Source organism: Protomyctophum parallelum, assembly GCF_964188405.1.
Source record: "Protomyctophum parallelum genome assembly, chromosome: 19".
NCBI classification, from domain to species: domain Eukaryota; kingdom Metazoa; phylum Chordata; class Actinopteri; order Myctophiformes; family Myctophidae; genus Protomyctophum; species Protomyctophum parallelum.
Window position 1 is genome coordinate 30,592,831 of NC_139717.1, and position 20,123 is coordinate 30,612,953.

Here is a 20,123-nt window from a genome sequence, read left to right on the forward strand (position 1 = left end):
CCGTAATATGCAGCTGCAACATGCATCCGTAATATGCAGCTGCAACATGCAGCCGTAATATGCAGCTGCAACATGCAGCCGTAATATGCAGCTGCAACATGCAGCCGTAATATGCAGCTGCAACATGCAGCCGTAATATGCAGCTGCAACATGCAGCCGTAATATGCAGCTGCAACATGCAGCCGTAATATGCAGCTGCAACATGCAGCCGTAATATGCAGCTGCAACATGCAGCCGTAATATGCAGCTGCAACATGCAGCCGTAATATGCAGCTGCATCAGCTATTGGGACATAGTTATCCATACAGAAATGCATGCTGAAAGTTTCATGGATCTTTTACGAAAAGTGCACGATTTGCTAAAAAACATTACTCTTAAGATCACCTTGATGTCCCTGTGTGCAATCTGGTTGTCATGCAGGTATTTGAGACCCTCCAGGATCTGCCTGGTGTAGAAGCCAATGGTGGATTCGTTGTTCTTCAGAGGACCCCACTTCGACCTGAGCAGTGCCGACAGACTCCCTAGACAAAAGCAGGTCATTGTACAGTGATGAACAGTGGGCTGGAATAGATAGCTTATAGTTAGTTTGGCAGTGTGCGTGTGCGGGCGTATTCTTTTATTATTGATGTGCACTTGTTTGCCTACGCACCTGCTCTTACGCTTTATTGTGAAAGTGTGTGAACAGAATATATGTATCAATCTTATAGCCTGGTTTCCAGCCCGATTCGCTGCATCCATGATTTGTTTTGTCACTTGACTAGCAAAGTGACTAAACAAATCAAAGAACGCAGCGACTCAGTCTTATGGGATCTGTAGATTACCATGGGCCTCAGTCTTAGTAAGGATGCACTGTTTTTTGTAGTTAGTTAGTTAAATAGTTAGTTACCTTTTGTGCCAGGGAAACAAATCAATGTTAATAATAAAAACGTTTTAAAAGTCTTTGAATGCTTTATCATACTATCTTTTAATCAGCACAAATTCAATAAAATAGATTGATCAAACAATCGATAAACTTCGGTCATGGTGTGTGTCATCTTATCGGCTGATAAACCAATGGCTGTCAACAAGGGGAGTATCAGCCGATAACCGCATTCAGCCGATTAATCGGAGCCCTAAGACCTAAGTCTTAGCCTTTCCCTCCCTGACCACTGCACTGATATTTGCACTGATATTAACCACTTAACCTCTATATACTCTATATACTGTACATATAGACAATGTGCCTATAATGGCTTGTCCAAAATGGGGACGCCAGGTTGAAAGTGGTTAACAAAGACCAATGGAGATATGAATGCAGACCAACGGGATCGCTCACCTCCGGGCACCTGCTCCATAAAGATCTTAATGAATCCATTCTCGCTGATGGAGCCCAGGTACTGCACAATGTTCTTGTGTTTCAGATGCTTGTGAAGTGAAATCTCCTCATGAAGGGGCTGAGAATACCTGCAGAAGGAAAGACAATGGTGTCATGCAAACATAGACATGCAACATCTACAAGCTCACAACGTGACACATCGAAATGCATTGTGATCTTATAGATCTGCTTTTTTGCTTATTTGTTTTTCTCCAATAATCGATTATATGAATTAGCTAGATTAACTGTTGCACCCCTAATGCCTGCCAACAACATCAATTGTTGAGTCCACAGTATTCTTCAAGACTCTGATTGAAAAGGGAAGGGGGGAAAACTTCATTACATGGAGGCCATGTCCACTGCCAGCCCACGTGGCAGATAGTGTGCGTCTACGTCACGGTGTGTTTGTCCTTTAAATTAATCTCTATTGTGAAATTTGGAGTGCCACTTATTTCTTGTGCATGCCATAGTCACAGTGCCACAAAACAACAACATTACTCTCTTTGACGTGATTAGTGGAACAATGCGAGGCGTTGGAATCATGTCGTCTGTGAAGGTGTCTCGTAATTATAGACGAGTGGGTGGAACAATGAGGAGACAAGTATCTCGAGCAGGAACAGCGGAGGGAGCACAAGGCTACCAGCGTGTGGTAGTTGCTAGGCGACCCATCTTTTTTTGTTGCTTTTTTTCTTCTGCCCAGTCACTCGCTCAGCTGTATGTGTGGCTGTCGAGAGTCAGGGGAAGGCACACATGCCATGTGAGCGCCAAAAAGAAAAAAAAGAGATGGAGAGAGAAAGACCACAGGGCTTTATCCAGGCCACGCTGTCAATCATTGTCTCACAGAGACGAAAGTCTGCCGTCAATCACTATCTTTCCGTGAAGAAAGCAGCAGCTTGCTTGAATTCCATTTAGCTTTAGAGCTGACTAACAGGGTACATTAACATACAGCAGCAGCTCAGAAACCTGTTGTTATTGAACCAGTAATTTGCCATTAAAATGCCTACGTCAACAGTCTCCCACATAGCATTGACAAAATCCTTCAGTTCAGTTGATACTAGTTAAATTACAGCGTGAGAAGTACAACTAAATACAAGGACCTTTATTTGGGGACAAAGGCCCAGCGAGGATACTCACCGACTGTCTCTCTCTGGTATCTCTTTGATGGCCAGTCGCACCTGGTTGCTAAGGTCTCGCCCCGCGTACACAACTCCAAACGTCCCCTTTCCCAGAACCACCCTCTCTCCGTGTTCGTCGTACTCATAGTCATACTGCAGAGACAACAAGCAAGCACAGGGCAGCAATTTGCATATTTGCAATGACAAAGAATGAAACTGGATGGATATTTAACTATACTGGTAGAAGGGAAAATTACTTTCAAAATGCAACATTTACCTGCTTCATTCAATTGACAATCAGCAACACAATCTCCTGTGACATGCAAGTTCATGTAGTTTGTACCTAACCTATGAGTTAAATCTAGTACTACAGAGTGAGCACTTTAATATTTTACAGACTGTATATTATGGACAATGATTTAAATCAACTCATTATTTCAAGTTTTATAAAAGTTTTTTTCTTTCTTTTTTTTATCCCACGATTTTGTAACCCATTTTTCACCCCTGTGTCAATTATCTAATGTGATCCTGGGCTCTACACACCCTCCGCCAACCTAGTCCCCATATATGGGGGACATGGGGAGAGCAACGGACTTGAACTCATGCTTCCTTCATGCCTGAGTGTCCAAGTTACTCCTTTACACCTGACAGGGGGGAGTTTTTCATGGTTGGACGTAGCGCGTGGAAGGAACACGTTATTCCAATTTCCCCTCCATCAGGCGCCCCGGCTGGCCAGGGGGAGGCAGTTTAGAGACCAGGATTACTGCATGTTCTTTGTGAGGGTACCTACCCTAGGGGACACGGGGAGAACATACAAACTCCACACAGATAGGCCCTTTCGCCAACCCCGCCTCGGGTATGGGTACTGATGACGCGGAGGAGGAAACACGCCGCCAGCACCCACAGCGTCCCGAGCGGGAATCGAACCCAGGACCTTCTAGCTGTGAGGCGAAAGCACTAACAACTGTGCCACCGTGCCCCTTATAAAGCGGTTTTGATGCCAATAATATCACAACATCAAACATGTTTCTGTGTAGGATGAATAGTGAAAATAGCTACATACAATGACCCAATGAACTAAGTTGCATCGTGACAGGTTTCCATTTTTGTTTTAATTTAACGTTTTTAACTGTTGGATTTACATGTTCAGTGATAAATTGAGTGAGAAGAAAAATGTAAACACACATGCATGAAGAAAAAACATTTTCTAGACAACCAAATGCAACAAAATAATAATAATAATAAAGTAAGGTTTCCATGTTGAAAGTTTATTATTTTTCCTTAACAAATGACAAGTAATCATTTTGTAATCAGATTACTGTCAAGGAGATTACAGTAAGCCCATTACAGGTACTTGATTCCTCCTCAATGCTGGCACGGCTCCAGTGACAACAGTCCGTTTCCTATCAGAGAGAGCGTATGACTAATGTTGACAGAGACCATAGTGGCTAGCACACATGGTTTGGGGACAGTGGACGGGGCGGGAGGTGGACTCGCACATAATGGGAGACCAGAGATTAGAGACAAACATCTGATATGACGGCCAGGCTTTAGCTCGACACGGCTCGCCACAGATCAAACACAGCAACATTTCTAATGGCCTCATAAGGGGAAAGGAATCCATTGGGGGACATTTGATCTGCACCGCACACACTCTGAACGGGAACAGGGCGTGTCATTGTTTTGCATAATTAGCAGATATTTTTCTTTCCCCCTGCGGCACTGCAGCGGAGGCCAGGTGAATGCAGCAGGTGTTTCCACCTGCCCCTGTTCTCTGGCAATGCAGAGAACACAATGAGGCTCCTCCAGAGGATGCTGTGGCATGCCTCCTTCACTCCCTTCTCCAACACCTGGATTCATCCTCGGACAATTTTGCCACTATTCTTTTTGTTGACTTTAGTTCTGCCTTTAACACGATCCAACGCCATCATATGATCAAGAAACTGCATCAGCTCAACATCCCCCCACTTCTCATACACTGGACTCACAGCTTCCTGAGCAATAGACCACAAACAGTTAAAGTAGGTACATCATTTTCATCAACTGCCATCACCAACACAGGGGCCCCTCAAGGCTGTGTCCTCAGCCCCTTCCTCTACACTCTGTACACAAATGACTGTATTAGCCCCTCACCCACTAACATCACATACTTTAAATACTCTGATGACACTGCCATTCTCGGACTGCTCCATGACAATAACTCTATTACGGTCTATCAGAATACCATTTCTCATTTCACACAGTGGTGTACTGACAACTATCTAGAGTTGAATGTGGTCAAAACAAAAGAACTGGTCATTGAAACAACAACCCACACTGGACTTAACCCACTCCTCATTAATGGTAAAACAATAGAACAGGTAGACAGCTTCACATATCTTGGACTCACACTGGACAATAGACTTAGGTTTGATCAACACATTACATCAATCCAGTCACGCTTTCAGCAAAGACTCCATGTAATCCGTAAATTAAGATCACTATCTGTTGCTCCTCATCTTTTGCTATTACTGTACAAAAGCATTATTCAACCCGTTCTGTTGTACTGTTCTGCATGTTTCTACACCATACTGTCCATGCCTAACAGGAACAAACTTTTCAGTATCACCCGTATTGCTTCCAAAATCATCGGACTTCCTACACCCACACTTTCTGATATGAACAATAACGCCATCACACGACTAGCACTCTCGATATCAAATGACACTGATCATCCTCTGTATCGTTTCTTTAACCTCATGCCATCTGGACAAAGATACAGGACCTTGCCCTGGAAAAAGGTCCGTTTTAGTAGGAGTTTTGTCCCCTCAGCCATCGCGGCATTAAACAAACTGCCCCGCCGATAGGATGATTCTGTACACAGTAGGGAACTCATGTTTTGTTTTTTGTTTTTTGTTTTGTCTTGGTGCTATGTGCTCTGTGTTGTTTTTGATGTGGGTGTTGAACTGTTGAACAGATTGTGAAGACAAATATCCTTCGGGACAATAAAGATTATTATTATTATTATTCCAGCTGAGTCTACTGTTGTGAGCTCACATGTGCGTCTGTGTGACTGCCGTGTGGACAAATGGGACAAAGAGAGAGAGAGAGAGAGAGAGAGAGAGAGAAAACACCGCCTCGGGTGGTTTTTATTGACAACACCCAGCATCCGTATTGTGGGAAAAGCGTTTGCATAAAATAGCAGATTGGCAAGCTCACAAGTCACAACACTTCTATTTTGAGAAAACGCTTTCTCCACAATGACAGAAGAGACTAGCATAGAGCCCTGAGGGACTCCGGTCAACCATGTAGGGCAGAGGTTTTCAACAGGTGGTCCGTGGACCACTGGTGGTCCGTGAAGGTATTGTATGTGGTCCCTGACCATGCAAAGTTGCGAAACAGAGTCCACTAAATGACCTGGTGATGTATGATGACACATCAATGTTACACGAAAAAAGTACAAAAACATGCACATCCAACCCAAACTTGGGCAGGTGCCGAGCGGCGAGTAGTATACGCTCGGAGACGCTCGCACACTGTGGGCTCCGATGCCGTTACAAGAGCCTTTATTTGCACAAATACAGTAGGTGACTGTAACTGACACGTCAATGTTGTCATTTACTGGAAAGTTGGATGTCAAGAACTTCCAGTTGTACGGGAAAGTGTACGCCCCACACACTGTACAGGATTGACTGGTTGAGTCACCATTATTACTTGAGCAAGCAGAGCGCGCAAGTAATAATTTCGCCCGGTCTTCGTTCACCGTGACAGCCAACCCACCATTTGATGTGTATGCAAAAAAAACAGCAAATATGTGCCTGGTTTGCTGGGACCAGATCACATAAATGACCATATGTCTTACGTCATCATTTAGAGCTAGTCATACGTATACTATATATACATACATCAGTCAAATAAAATAGCAAATTGTGCCTGATCTGCTGGGACCAGAGTACGTGGTGTGTATATGTATGACTAGCTCTCAATGATGACGTAAGAAATATGGTCATTTATGTAATCTGGTCCCAGCAAACCAGGCACAAATCTGCTGTTTTATTTGCAAATGCATACGCATCAAATGGCGGGTTGGCTGTCACGGTTTTTGGTGCAAAGTAACCACAGTATACCGCTAATCAACTTACAACTACATCATTTAGAGCTAGTCATACGTATACTATATACATAATCAGTCAAATAAAATAGCAAATTGTGCCTGATCTGCTGGGACCAGAGTACGTGGTATGTATATGTATGACTAGCTCTCAATGATGACGTAAGAAATATGGTCATTTATGTAATCTGGTCCCAGCAAACCTGGCACAAATCTGCTGTTTTATTTGCATACGCATCAAATGACGGGTTGGCTGTCACGGTTTTTGGTGCAAAGTAACCACAGTATACCGCTAATCAACTTACAACTACATACTCTATATAGTATATGTATACTGTATGTATACGTATGTCTTACGTCATCATTTAGAGCTAGTCATACGTATACTATATACATAATCAGTAAAATAAAATAGCAAATTGTGCCTGATCTGCTGGTACCAGAGTACGTGGTGTGTATATGTATGACTAGCTCTCAATGATGACGTAAGAAATATGGTCATTTATGTAATCTGGTCCCAGCAAACCAGGCACAAATCTGCTGTTTTATTTGCATACGCATCAAGTGGCGGGTTGGCTGGCACGGTGCGCAAGCAGAGCGTGCAAGTAATAATTTCGCCCCCAAGTAATAATTTAGATCCCTTTTAAGTTTTTCAAAGAAAAATAAATCATGATCTAGAATACATCTACATCGATAAAACTGTATTTCTTATATAGATAGAAACTTGAACCATACTTAATAATACTAGGTGTTTATATGCATAAAGTAGGTAGGTAGCAAATAGTTACACCTAATAATTAGACATTTCAAACGTTCCTTCACAGAGATACTGAGATTCCACAGTTTACAGAATAATTATACTGTATAAAATATTTTAATTCAATTTTTTTAAATTTTTAATTCAATAAAAAAAATGGCCAACTAGTTGGCCATTTATGGCCTACTAGTGTGCAACAAGCAAGTATGCACTCGACAGAGTGCAGTTCTAGTTAGGAAATGTGCCCATATAACCAATATAATAATACATAATGGCTGTTAAGGGCAACACAACAGTGGTCCCCAGGTTGATTCTCTAAATATATACTGCAGAACCACTTTGTTTAAGTGGTTAAGGAATGCACTATTTCCACATGGCAACTGATGGTTAAACTCTGTTCTGCTACAACTGAGTGTTTATTTCTTAGTAAAAAAAAGGCCATAGTTTTTACTATATTAGTTGACAGTGCGTGTCCTGCCCTTCAGTTGAGTGGGATAAATAATTTATATGTTCACAAAAGTACAGTTCCTCTGCAATGAATTGGTAGCAATGATGACAAATACATTTCAGACAACACGTGTAACACAGCAGCACAGCACACACACTGAAATGTGATACACAAACAAAAGGACCAGACGCACTCTGCAAAGGGACAACCAAACATGAAGGGTATGATGTGTCAGGCAGGTCATCTTACAGTACAGTAGTACAGTACAGTAGAAAGGCCTCCTTTGAGATAATGTACAATGAGATAATTTCAATGTCCATTAAGGGAAAAAAGCTTTCAGAAATCAATTAGCTTATAATAAGACAAACACAATGGTGGTTTTCACTGTCCTGCACTGGGTGATCATCAACAGCTATGCTCATAATGTGACTGAAAAGGTTTCCCACCCCTGCTCTATGACTTTATATAGCCAAATCAGTTCTGTAGTGCAAATGAAGAGACCATGAATGAACTCATCCATACCTCTAAGGCTTCTGCATCACACTCTCCCTCTTCCGGGCCTTTCCAGGACTCCTCCGTGATGCTGTTGACCAGGTCACAGAACCTAATGGAGCACAGGCACGGTGACAGTCAGTAAAAAGCTGTTAATTTTCTCCTAAAATGTAATATTTTATTCCAATCGATTATTTAATTATTAATCGATTAAACCGATTAGTTTGATTAACCGCTGCACCCATAGATTCCACCTTTCCACTGTAGTGGGGGCCCAGGGGCTCCCACTACAGGGCTATACAGAGAATTGTTCCAGCCGAGATGACAGTTGAGAGGTGCGTGACAGTAACCCAGGCAAACAAGCCAAGCCAAACAATAGTGTGTAACATAAGTGTCACACAACAGTGCTGGATAAACACGTGTACGTGTAACCCCTCAGCTTTATCCTTATTATGCATTTCCACATACAATACCTTAAAACATATACGTACAATACCTACAGTTTAACTCTTTGGCTGACGCTCTTATACCAGAGAGAGTTGACCACTTTCAATCTGGTGTCCCTATTTCAGGCTCGTCATTAACTGATCATAGCCAGAATATTAGTTTTTCTCCCCCACATAGTGAAAATACCAGATCTATAAGCTCACAAGGTGCTGCAATGCGATGCCTTGTGAGCTCGTAGATCAGCTAATTTCTATTTCCACAAGCTGTCAAAACCCTGTCCCTTAATTTCAGTTTCCCTATGTCTCTCAGGTGGTGAGGAGGCTACAGCAGCCAACAACACTGAAGGACACTGAAGGAAGCCAAACTAAAATAAGTTTTGCTCTTATGTACCTGTGCACAAGATGCAACAATAAAGTAAAACCTTGGTTGGGATCCGGATCCGGAGGAACCGGTGGAACCAGATCCAACATTGAGGAAGCAGAATAGGTTGCATCTCATTTGGAACCGTTTCTGGAACCGGTTTTTAATCACACTGTCAGATCTGCTACTGTATGTGGACTTCATGTCTGCTATACAAGGACCACCATAACACATTTGTACACAATCTTAAGAGTTTGTAACCACTATAACCCAGTGACCCTGGACATCACTTTGCAATACTGTATACATGTATGATTGAATTTGTGTTAATCAAAAATGATAACAAAAGGCCAAATATATTAAAATAATGCCTTATAAGCACATTATAGTGCATTATAAATGAGCTTATAATGCATTATAAAGGCATTATAAAGGCGAGGGAACTATTAAGGAACCAGAATAGTTTAAAAAATCCTAAAGGATCCCAACCATATTCACAACAAACCTGCTAATTGCCTCATTGCAAAGCTGTGCTTGTTGCTATATAATGAGTTTGTTTGGTGATGTTCTTTATTCTTGGCTGTTATACATGTTGGCTGTCAATTAAATAATTAAATAAAATTAAATAAAGTCGAGTCCCTCAGACAGAATTCACACTGGAAGAACTGTGCCTTTGATGTGAGCCTAAAACATACTGTACGCCAACCAACCTGGAACGTTCAGTACCAGCAGCCAAACACTTTCTCTGATTATATGTGCAAGGCACGCTCAGGACAACAACTGTAAAGAGCTGGTGAATTTCAAATGTGTGGACGAGGAGGACAGTGTCATTATCACACAAAGAAAGGGCTGGCGGCACGGGTTGGACACGTGTAGCGGGGACAGGAGGGATGGGGTAGAGAGCAGGAGCACACACACACACACACACACACACACACACACACACACACACACACACACACACACACACACACACACACACACACACACACACACACACAATGCCATCTGCTATGCTTCTAGCATAAGTTTGGAAAAGTCCCAGATCCAAGCCGAAAAACACACAGAGACAGAGAGAGAGAGAGAGAGAGAGATACAGAGAGACAGAGACAGAGAGAGAGAGAGAAACACACACAAACCTTTTGCAGTGCATCTCCGTGCAGAAGTAGATCTGGAAGTCCTCAGAGTTGTGGAGCACATAGAGGAACGCACTGCGCTCGTCAAACTTGGAGATGCTGCAGAGTGCACACATTCAGGCATTGGAGGACAAGAGCTTATATGTAATGATAATTATCTGCAATATGCATGGCGAATTTGAAGTCGGTTGGTCGATTGGTTCTTGAGATATGTGGATTATACGTCATACATACAGAGATACCTTGCATTCATTGTATCAATCAGCCCAGCTCCTAATCCAGACAACAGTCTTGTCAAAACTCGACTATTGTAACTCCCTCCTTACTGGCCTACCAGCATGTGCACTTAAGCCTCTCCAGCTGATCCAAAATGCAGCAGCTCGCTTGGTCTTCAACCAGCCAAAATTCTCACATGTCTCCCCCCTGCTCCGCTCCCTCCACTGGCTCCCGGTCGCTGCCCGCACAGAATACAAAACTCTGATGCTGGCATTCAAAGCAACCAAAGGTATGGCTCCCCCATATCTTACAAGTATGATTGAACCCTACAAACCCTCCCGCGCACTCAGATCAGCCAACGCAGGGAAACTGGAAGTACCCTCACTAAAAACGCCGGGACAACGCTCCACACGTCCCAAACTCTTCTCCCTTCTGGCTCCAAAACTGTGGAATGCACTTCCCATTGCAGTCAGAACTGCAGCATCACTCCCAATCTTCCGCCGTAGCCTGAAAACCCACCTTTTCAGACTCCATCATGGCCCACTTACCCTAACCCCTTAGATAGCATTTCTGTTGGCTTAGATAGCATTTGACACAGACTTATAGCATGTTATGTAGACAGCACTATAATTGTATTGTATATAGTCATAGCACGCCATAGTACATATGTATAGCATAGTAGTGAATATGTATAGTTTATTATGTATAGTGTATGTATAGTTTCATCATATAGATATTCCACTGTTACCTTCTTAGCTTACGCATGTTTCATGATAAATGCTTTTATGTGATGTATTCCCATGCTTTTGTTCTTGCTTAAATGTAAGTCGCTCTGGATTAAGAGCGTCTGCTAAATGCCTAAATTGTAAATTGTAAGATTAGCAGCCTCGACCACTGGGAGATCGGAGATGTAACCATCCACCTAGCACACACCAGCCTTCATCCATGTTTATGCATTAATTCATCATTCACTCCATAAATGTTGATACTGCCTTGTCAGGCTATCTTTCATTAACGTAGCGTCACTCACAGCAGTCTGACTCACGTTCACATGATGACTTTATCGTGCACTGTGCACGGTTAAATTAATATACAAACGTATTCCATTCATGACGATGCAACTGTGATGCGTCATGTGTGCACCATGTTGTATAGCTTGACAAAGGCTATACCCTCACGAAATACGTGAATCCTACTTGCAGAGACTGCTGTTTCTTTCCAGTGTGCCAAAATGCACACACTTGCAAGTATGTGTGTGTGCGAGCTCAGACCAAATGTACGCTAGGATCGGCTTGATTGATAAATGTCACGTTGCCGTGGGCGTACACTAAAACCTGGGCTCGAAATTGAGTTGGTTTGTGCAGTCCATTGATACGTGAGGGCCATTGAACCTTTGCCAGCTGAGCAACAGTGTTGCCTGTGTTCTCTCCTGTTGCTTTTAGAGCCGCTATTGTGTCACCACTGACTGACTGTGGGACGAGTAGGCAGAAGAACAAAACGTTCCTTAGCAACGCGGAGCGGGGGCCCTTTCGCATCTGCAAGGCCCCACGCTCTCTGCCACTGAATTCCTCCAAGGACAGAGTAGTAGGAGGGGAAGGGAGGGGATGGGGCATTTGCCTCTTTTTAATATGTCTATTGTTTACAATATTGGCTTGTCTTAATATGATCCCGACAAACCAACGCAATTTGCAATGCCGTCATTCGGGAACACTGCACGGAACTCAAAACCCATTGATGATTGCAGTGTGTACACAGATGCCACAAACCCTTGTTGCTGCCCTATGCGCCAGCCGGCGTAATGGGGATAAGTAAAGTAAAAACCCTACTATAGGGACATTCACTGCATAAAGAAGGCCATTGGAATCTCTCACTCACTATGATTGAAAATGTTCTCACATTCTTTTAAATGTCATGCTTTTCTTTCCATATCAGACTTATCTCCATGGGTAGCAAATACATGAAGAATACAATAATAGCTGCCAGACGAAACGCATCACAACGATACCCATGGTGATCTTGTAGATTTGCCATCTTGGACGAATGTTCGGCCCCCAGAATAGGGACGCCAGGTTTTTAAGTGGTTAAGACAGCATACTATATAGCCTCTCTTCTGTTGACTCCTTGTATTGTGAGAGAATCATCAGGAAAGCTCATAGAATCCTTCAAAGTAAGGCTTATTGTCGGTATCAGCCGGTAATACGTGGGAGTCTGTCCCCGATACAATGCGCTAGACCCCTGGGTAGCAGTCTTCGCTAATCTATGAGTCACCGTTTGACTCTCATTGAAACCAGGAACCAGTAAACCACGTCATTGCAAAAAAACTGGTCCCATCCTAATGGATTTTCTGAAATGCCTTTATCTCGGCTCCTGTGTCGTTCCACTTCCGTGTTGGCCAGCATGGCATTTTCAACAGACCATAAGGCACTTTGACAAAAAAAATGCTAAAGCAAAGAGACAGGCTCCGTGTTTTTCAACGGCCGATGATAGATTGTAGTGGATATATATATATTGTGACTACTTGAAAGGTAAGGTAAGGAAAATGCCACTGACCTGACGCCTCTCACGGATGTTGCGCTGAAGTTCCACTCGTGGATACCCTTGCTCTGCAGGGGAGATCAGATCACACAACATGGACTGAGAATGACAGCTCCAAACTCAGGCTTATCAAGAACTGACATGCACACAGACAGCCTGCACATAGTATATACAAAAGTAACGTTCTAATAGACTGACAGCCGGTCCACCAAGGAACACATTCACAGAGTCTGACATGTTACAAAAACAGCTGCTTTGTCATCTTGTCAGTGTCTGTGTATGTCGCAACCCTTCGGATGTTTTCCCAATTCTTGCATCATGTGCGTGAAAAAATTTGTGTCTTTATAGTGCTTAAGTAGTTCATCTCATGAGCCAGACACCCACCTTGTCATCAGGAGCCACGTGCCAAATGGACACAATGTTATCATCCACATCCTTATTTATGGACAAATATGAAGGCTGGTACACTTTTGTGGGCTCCAGTATCAACACCTGGAGAAAGAAACACATCAGACAATTTGTATTTTTATTTTACCTTTATTTATACATAGATGGTATAGGCTTTTTCAGCATCAATCTGCAAGACCTCGGCTAGAACGCATCTGTGTCATCTTAGCTTGTCTTGTCAAAATAGCAGATATACGTGGCACTCGGTGCCGCGCTATTAGCTTGTAGCACTGCCAAAATGTGTGCAGATCTTTGAATATATATTCTTTCACAGCTACATTTTTAGAATCTGATCTCAGGTCAGAATGGGTTAATAAAGTGTCCTTGTCCTGGCTCACTTACAGGGAAGCGTACAGATGACACATCCTTCTTGGTAGCTTCTACCAGGAAGTCCATCCAGAAGTCCACCAGCTCCTGTTTTGGGACCGGCTGCTCCGTGCCAGGCTTCTTGAAGTGCTGGTAGATCAAGATGGTTTCCACCAGAGAACGCAGGTACCTGCAGGCAGCCGATCAATGACAGAGTGAGAGAGAGCAGGGGGGGAATAATGCGTGACACCCTCCAGCCAGGCAGGCGTAAGCGCCTGCATTAAGCACCTGCTTTTCTTCTGATCCATGTTAATGACTGCAGCCGTGCTCACTGGCCGTGCATGGACGCTCCACTGCACTCGCGTGCGTGAAGATTAATTGTTTCGGTCCGTGTGCATTCTAATTGAAATGAGAGCGTGTGCAGATGCTTTTTTTGGTGGGTTCAAAACGTAATGATTTCAAATTAATACTTACTTACTGTCAATTAATACTTTTTCTGTAAATAACGATGACACACAAGGTGCCTAGCACAACAGAACTTCTGCTTCCAGTTCAAATAGTCGCAATGAAAAACATGCATGCATGTCAGTGGTGGAAGAAGTACTCAGATTCTTTACTTTAGCCTATATGCCCAGTTGACCAAGGTCAGATTTTTCCATTTGTTTTCCAGAAGAATGGAACATGGCGACCACAAGACCTTAGCCAAAAGATGAAACCTGGGACGTGCAGGGAAAAACCAAGCACACTATAGATCAGCGTTATTACGCAAATGTACAGAAACATTACAGTCGGGCATTACTCTGAATGTGCCTCCTCAGTCCTCACCAAATGGGGGCTTTGAGTTTGAAGAGTTTCTCGGAGGCGTGGATGACCCTGGTGTTGTCGCAGGCCAGTATGCTGGCCCCCAGGAAGAAGCCCACATCCCAGTAGCTCTGCAGCTTGTCCAGGCTACCCTTCTTACCAAGCAGACTGCTCAGCTTCACTCCTGAAACGTCAACAATCATAATGACAACACGACACTCACAAGTTCACACAGAATCAAGGCCTGCTTTCTGCTGCTGCTGTTTATTTTGAGAGCATTGTTGCTTGACTTAAGACAGGAGAGAGACAGGAGGAAAAGACTTTACTAGGGCCTTTCCCCAGGGCTGTGAAAATAGCAAAAAATAAGCAATCTATAATCGGAAACATATTGCGATGCGAGGCATCACGAGGTTGTAGATCTGCTGTTTTCACTGGTTTTGAATTTATTTTGACAATATTGGCATTTCCGCAATATATAATAGGGACACCAGGATTACGGGGGTTAAACAGCAAGCTCACTTGATACGAACAGGGAAAAGCGTTGGGTGGCTAATCTGATTTTGTCATTAACTTCCGTGGCACAGGAGCCACACACTCGTTCTCGCCCAGGCATACTGGCAAGGATATGAGTCATAACAAGCAGGATTTGTTCCTGCATACCAGCTATCATCACTGATTGAGGAGGTCTCTCAGCAAGATTTGTACTTCATGACAAATAGGCAATCTATAAGCACACAACATGTCGCAACTCTAACTTGTTGTGAGCTTATCGATTGCCTATGTTGGGCCCATGAAGCTGTGGACAGATCATAAATCAGGCCGTAAAAGAATGAATAAAATGAATGAATTAACAGCTAGTCTTCTGTGCAGTGGCGACAAAGACACCTCACAGATTTCAAGGATGATAGAAATCATGGAAACTAGTTGCTCACTTACCCACTTTGCGAAGCTCGAAAGAGGTGTCAAATTGGTGTCCGGCTGCCAAGAGCAGCACGGCATAGTTTATGCCGGAGTGCAGTGTCGGCTCTGACTCAAAGCCTTTCTTAAACCTTAAAGAGAGGGTGCAAAACGCAGAAGATTCGTCATTCTGAGACCACCCCAACACGTGCCTCCTCCATTCATAATGGACCCCTTTAAGGGGCCCTCACTGCCCTTTAATAACAGTTTTATCATAACGACAAGAACAAGAAACAATTAGAGCCATATTGATTTGCCACTGGCAAGGCAAACTCGCAAAACATGAAATTTAATTTATTTTAATGGCCACTCTGCTCCACTGAGGGTGGGGGGGGTGTGAATATTACTCAAAACGACAGCCAGATGGGAGCCTCTCCTAAACAGACGTCACGTGTAATTGACAAAGATATGAAACCTTAAAAGCTGAACTGTGTAGGAAGGCAATTAGTGGGTTTATGTTATGAGTCAGCTTCTGACAGCTCCCCGAGTGCCTCACTGTGCCCACAGATGACAGGCTTTGTTAACGATGCTGATAGGGTGAGAGGAAAGTGAAGAAGCTAGTAGCCATCGTCTCGCGCAATCTCCGTTCGTTCTGTGTTGATTGCAGCCAAGGGAAAAAGTTCTTGCTTTGTTACGTAGGCTTGTTTTTTTCTTGACCACAAATGTAATTTATCTAGCATGTTATTTAGACCAGATGCTAGAATCATTGTTTACCTGATATCCTATAGTTTCAATATGCAGATTATTATTTGGATAGTTTATTGTTTACTTTAGACTGATTCTTGGTTTACATGAGATCCTAGTTTACCGAGGCGCTACAATGTCTCTCTGTGTCTGATGCCTGCGTTTACCTTGCTTATTGCTTATCATAAGTCGCTGTGGATAAGAGCGTCCGTTAAATGCCTGCATTGTAAATTCTCACCAGAGCGTGCCGCTGTCTCGGCTCAGCGTGTCAGCGAAGTGGGACTCCAGGAACATGTCCTTGTAAATGCGTCCCACCAGACAGTAGATATCTGAGGCCACCTGCTCGTCAGACTCCACCAGGGGAAGCATGATGTCCAGTGCCTTCTGCCTGTCCCCTGGCAGGTTCCTCCTGGACACACGCGCACGCGCACACGCACACGCACACGCACACACACACACACACACACACACACACACACACACACACACACACACACACACACACACACACACACACACACACACACAAATATGAGGGCGATTCTACAAAATGCCTTCTAAATCAGTTCTCAAATGACCCCCAAACACTTTCAAGATCTTATTCAAATGTTCAAAAATAACAGATTAGGGTTTTATGGAAGATGCATCTGACATCACAACACCTGTTATGAGCTTGTACATCGGCCATCTTCAGCGCCCAACATGCTTCCAAATCAGTCGTGACGACTAATAACTTTAATCCATGTGAACATGAGGTTAGACTGACGACCACACAAACCAGACTATGCTTTGTCCGTGTCATGCGACAAAGTTTATCTTTCATACATACATATAGACACATGTGTGTATGGAAAAGAAAAAGCTATTCTGTGTCTGTATTTGGATGCCAGCACTCGTGTTGTGTCTCTCAGGTATGTAATTTTACTTGAAGAGGCAACAAGGCAATCACTATGAGTTCCAGCTATGCCGTCATCATTAGCTGATTAAGGCACAGAGGCAAAACACATCCTGATTGCCTTGTTGCCTTTTGACATTACAAGTAAAAAAAAATACCAGAGGGACACATCGTGAGTGCTGGCATCGATCTCTTCATTATTGGATTTCTGGGGCCGTGCACATTTCAAGTTAGTCTTATCGTTTATGTTTGATTGTAGTTGTGTGCTCGAATTCCTTCTAGCTTGTATTTACCGTACGTACCATGTGTGTTTGACTATAATGGAATACTGCAAGTGCTTGTGTATGTGTGCGTAAAATAATACTGTAAGAACCTGTGTATGTGTGTCAGAGGCGTTACATATTGGGCAGGCAAGATGTGTTGTCGTCGTCGTCCCCCACGCACAATCAGAAGCACTCAAAGAGATATACCTGCCAGACGAGTACGCTACAAAGGCTGAAAGGCATGCATTTTCATTCCAATGGGTGATTGAGGGTCACGCTCTACACGCAACGGCCAATCAGCTGCCCAATAATAGTTCTCAGGTCATAAATGATTTGGACAGCCTGTCCTCGCCTTATTGTAGATACGCCCTAATGCCACTGATGTGTGTGCATGCTACAGTATGTGCGTGTGTGTGCGCACACACGCGCAAGTGTGTTTATATATTGAATGTAACTCTTCTGAACACCATACTGGTATTGTTGTGGGACAGTGATTCCTGGCAGAGGAGAACCCATTAGAAGCACGTGCTTCAGGTATTGATTCTGGTGTGCATTCAATTCACTGCTAAATAAGAGTTAATTTAACAAGCAGTTACTGGCTCAGGCAGATCTGTTGTGAAACCCAATTAAAAAAGAAACTGCTCAGAACAAACCATCTGTGTTTATCAACCAATCAAAAAGAAAAAAAACTATTAAGGAATAATTAGGAATGAGTGTTCTATCATTGGTAAATGATGCCACTGTTTGCCACTATTTGCCTGTGTGCTGAATCACAATCAGATTAGCCTGCAGTTGGACTCTTGGTGATGGACGCCCGTACACTTCACAGAAACCGTGTGCATGGAGGTTAAGAGCTGCCATCTATTGCCATGGAGACCACCGAGACGGAACAAGGTATCCTTGCTGAGGGACATAGCGATAAGGACCCTTCCAACCCCTGTACGCTTTTGTACTCACCGCTTCTGTCTAGTGCGCTCAAAAGCAAACACTCGAGCTGGTTTATTAGGACAATGTGCTCTGCGTTGAGATCACTGTTCATTATTTGATGCATAATGGCTGATCAGCAGGCTCGGCCTGGGACGCACACCAATGACTCAGCCTCTGCCGAAAAGGTTCTGGAAAGGTCCTAGAGTCGACTTTAGCTCGGCTATTTGATGCATACTCCCACATGGCTAGCGCCGAAGTAGCTTGTGGCCGGTAAATGAGCTTTGCACCGCGGACAGATATCTGACCGACCCTCGCTGGGCAGCGCATCCTCCTCCTCCAGCCACCTGGGTGTTGTGTCACAACTCACAGGCTGTTTTGTGACATCATCAGGGATGGAGGTCCCTGATGTCATCAATATTAATCCCATATATGGAGATCCCTGATGTCATCAATAGTGGCCAGCAACAAAACATCTGACCTCAAACCTCAAACCCTTAGATCTCCATATATGGAGCTGACCTGTTCTGACATTCCATAATTATGTTGATCCTTTCCCCACCCGTCCTTCCCCTTCGATGTCTCCCTTTTGACTGATACCTGTCCATTTAAACTCTAGACGGGCCCGCCCCAAAGTCAGGCCCGGCAGCCGGCGAAAACTACAGTTCTCAACAGGCCCGAATATTAAGGCCCGGCCCTACCTGGGCCCTCATCAAACCCTGTACACTCAAGACACTGCCCCCGCTGCCACCCTTAGAGCTGACCTGTTCTGATATTCCATATGTTGATCTGACCTCATCAAACCCTGTACACTCAAGACACTGCCCTCACTGCCACCCTTAGAGCTGACCTGTTCTGATATTCCATATGTTGATCTGACCTCATCAAACCCTGTACACTCAAGACACACTCCATATATGGCCAGTACAGAATTAATTCCATATGTTGATCTGACCCCCCATGCCAAAGCTCCAGCAGTCTGCTGTCACCCAAGCGGCTGCATCCACGCAACCTCGCCATTTAGGGAGAGGTTGCTTCTCGCCCTCAGGTGTCTTACTGGTGTGTGTCAGTGTGTGTGTGTGTGTGTGTGTGTGTGTGTGTGTTAAACGCAGCTCGTTATAGAACGCGATGCGTTGGGAACGTTTAGTTTCTTTTTTTTTTTTTTTTTAAGATATATTTTTTTTGCGGCTTACGCCTTTTATTGATTTTTGAAGGGACAGATAGTAGGCTGACAGGAAACGGGAGAGAGATGGGGGGATGACATGCGGTAAAGGCCGTGTCGGGTTCGGGAGTCGAACCCGCGGCACACCGCGACTGGATCACCAGTCCGGTGCCCAGACCGTTACGCTACGGCCTGGGCCGAACGTTTAGTTTCTTATGTGAACGTTTTGTTTATTTGTGTGGCCTAGTATAGGTTTGTAATTCTTTTAGACAGTACGAATGTGAGAGAGGAGTGGAGGAGGAGGAGAGCAGCAGGTCTGACAACAACAACACTGCAGCCAGATTGCACGGCCAGTGAGAGGCAGCTATACTGCTGCCCGCTCTGTGGAGCTCAGCTCACCTCCTGGACACAGGCATTTGGAAGTTGGCTCTTCCAAACTACCGGTGTTTCCTTGGCTTCACGCCCGACACATTGAACTCGAAGCTGGGCTGAATGAGGAAATACCGCTGTGGTGCCGAAATTATTTCAGCTCATCAGAGAATTTCAATGGCACCAAAGAACTGACTTTAGGACGGTCTCTACAGAACGTAAATGAGTTTTCTTCTGCCCTAAGGGAAGGTATTTGGAAAGCTCCGCATTCAACAAACAAATAGTTTAACTTTTTGCTGTCGGGTGTGCCACTCTTATGATGATATAGGGCATTAATTTCCAAGAGAACATTTTAAATATGTAGA

General features: G+C 43.9%; 1 protein-coding gene across 2 annotated transcripts in view; it reads right to left on the reverse strand.

The window, feature by feature from the left end:
- map3k5 (mitogen-activated protein kinase kinase kinase 5) overlaps window positions 1–20,123 on the reverse strand; it is a 68,531-nt gene that overhangs the window by 14,726 nt on the left and 33,682 nt on the right. For both annotated transcript variants that reach the window (XM_083790861.1, XM_083790860.1), the window contains exons 7-17: window positions 16,384–16,554; window positions 15,441–15,553; window positions 14,529–14,688; window positions 13,740–13,893; window positions 13,335–13,442; window positions 12,966–13,018; window positions 10,203–10,298; window positions 8,287–8,368; window positions 2,489–2,622; window positions 1,316–1,443; window positions 385–521 (exon numbers count right to left, since the gene is read on the reverse strand). In XM_083790861.1, the coding sequence (XP_083646987.1) occupies window positions 385–521; window positions 1,316–1,443; window positions 2,489–2,622; window positions 8,287–8,368; window positions 10,203–10,298; window positions 12,966–13,018; window positions 13,335–13,442; window positions 13,740–13,893; window positions 14,529–14,688; window positions 15,441–15,553; window positions 16,384–16,554 (1,336 nt within the window). The remainder of the gene's footprint in view (window positions 1–384; window positions 522–1,315; window positions 1,444–2,488; window positions 2,623–8,286; window positions 8,369–10,202; window positions 10,299–12,965; window positions 13,019–13,334; window positions 13,443–13,739; window positions 13,894–14,528; window positions 14,689–15,440; window positions 15,554–16,383; window positions 16,555–20,123) is intronic.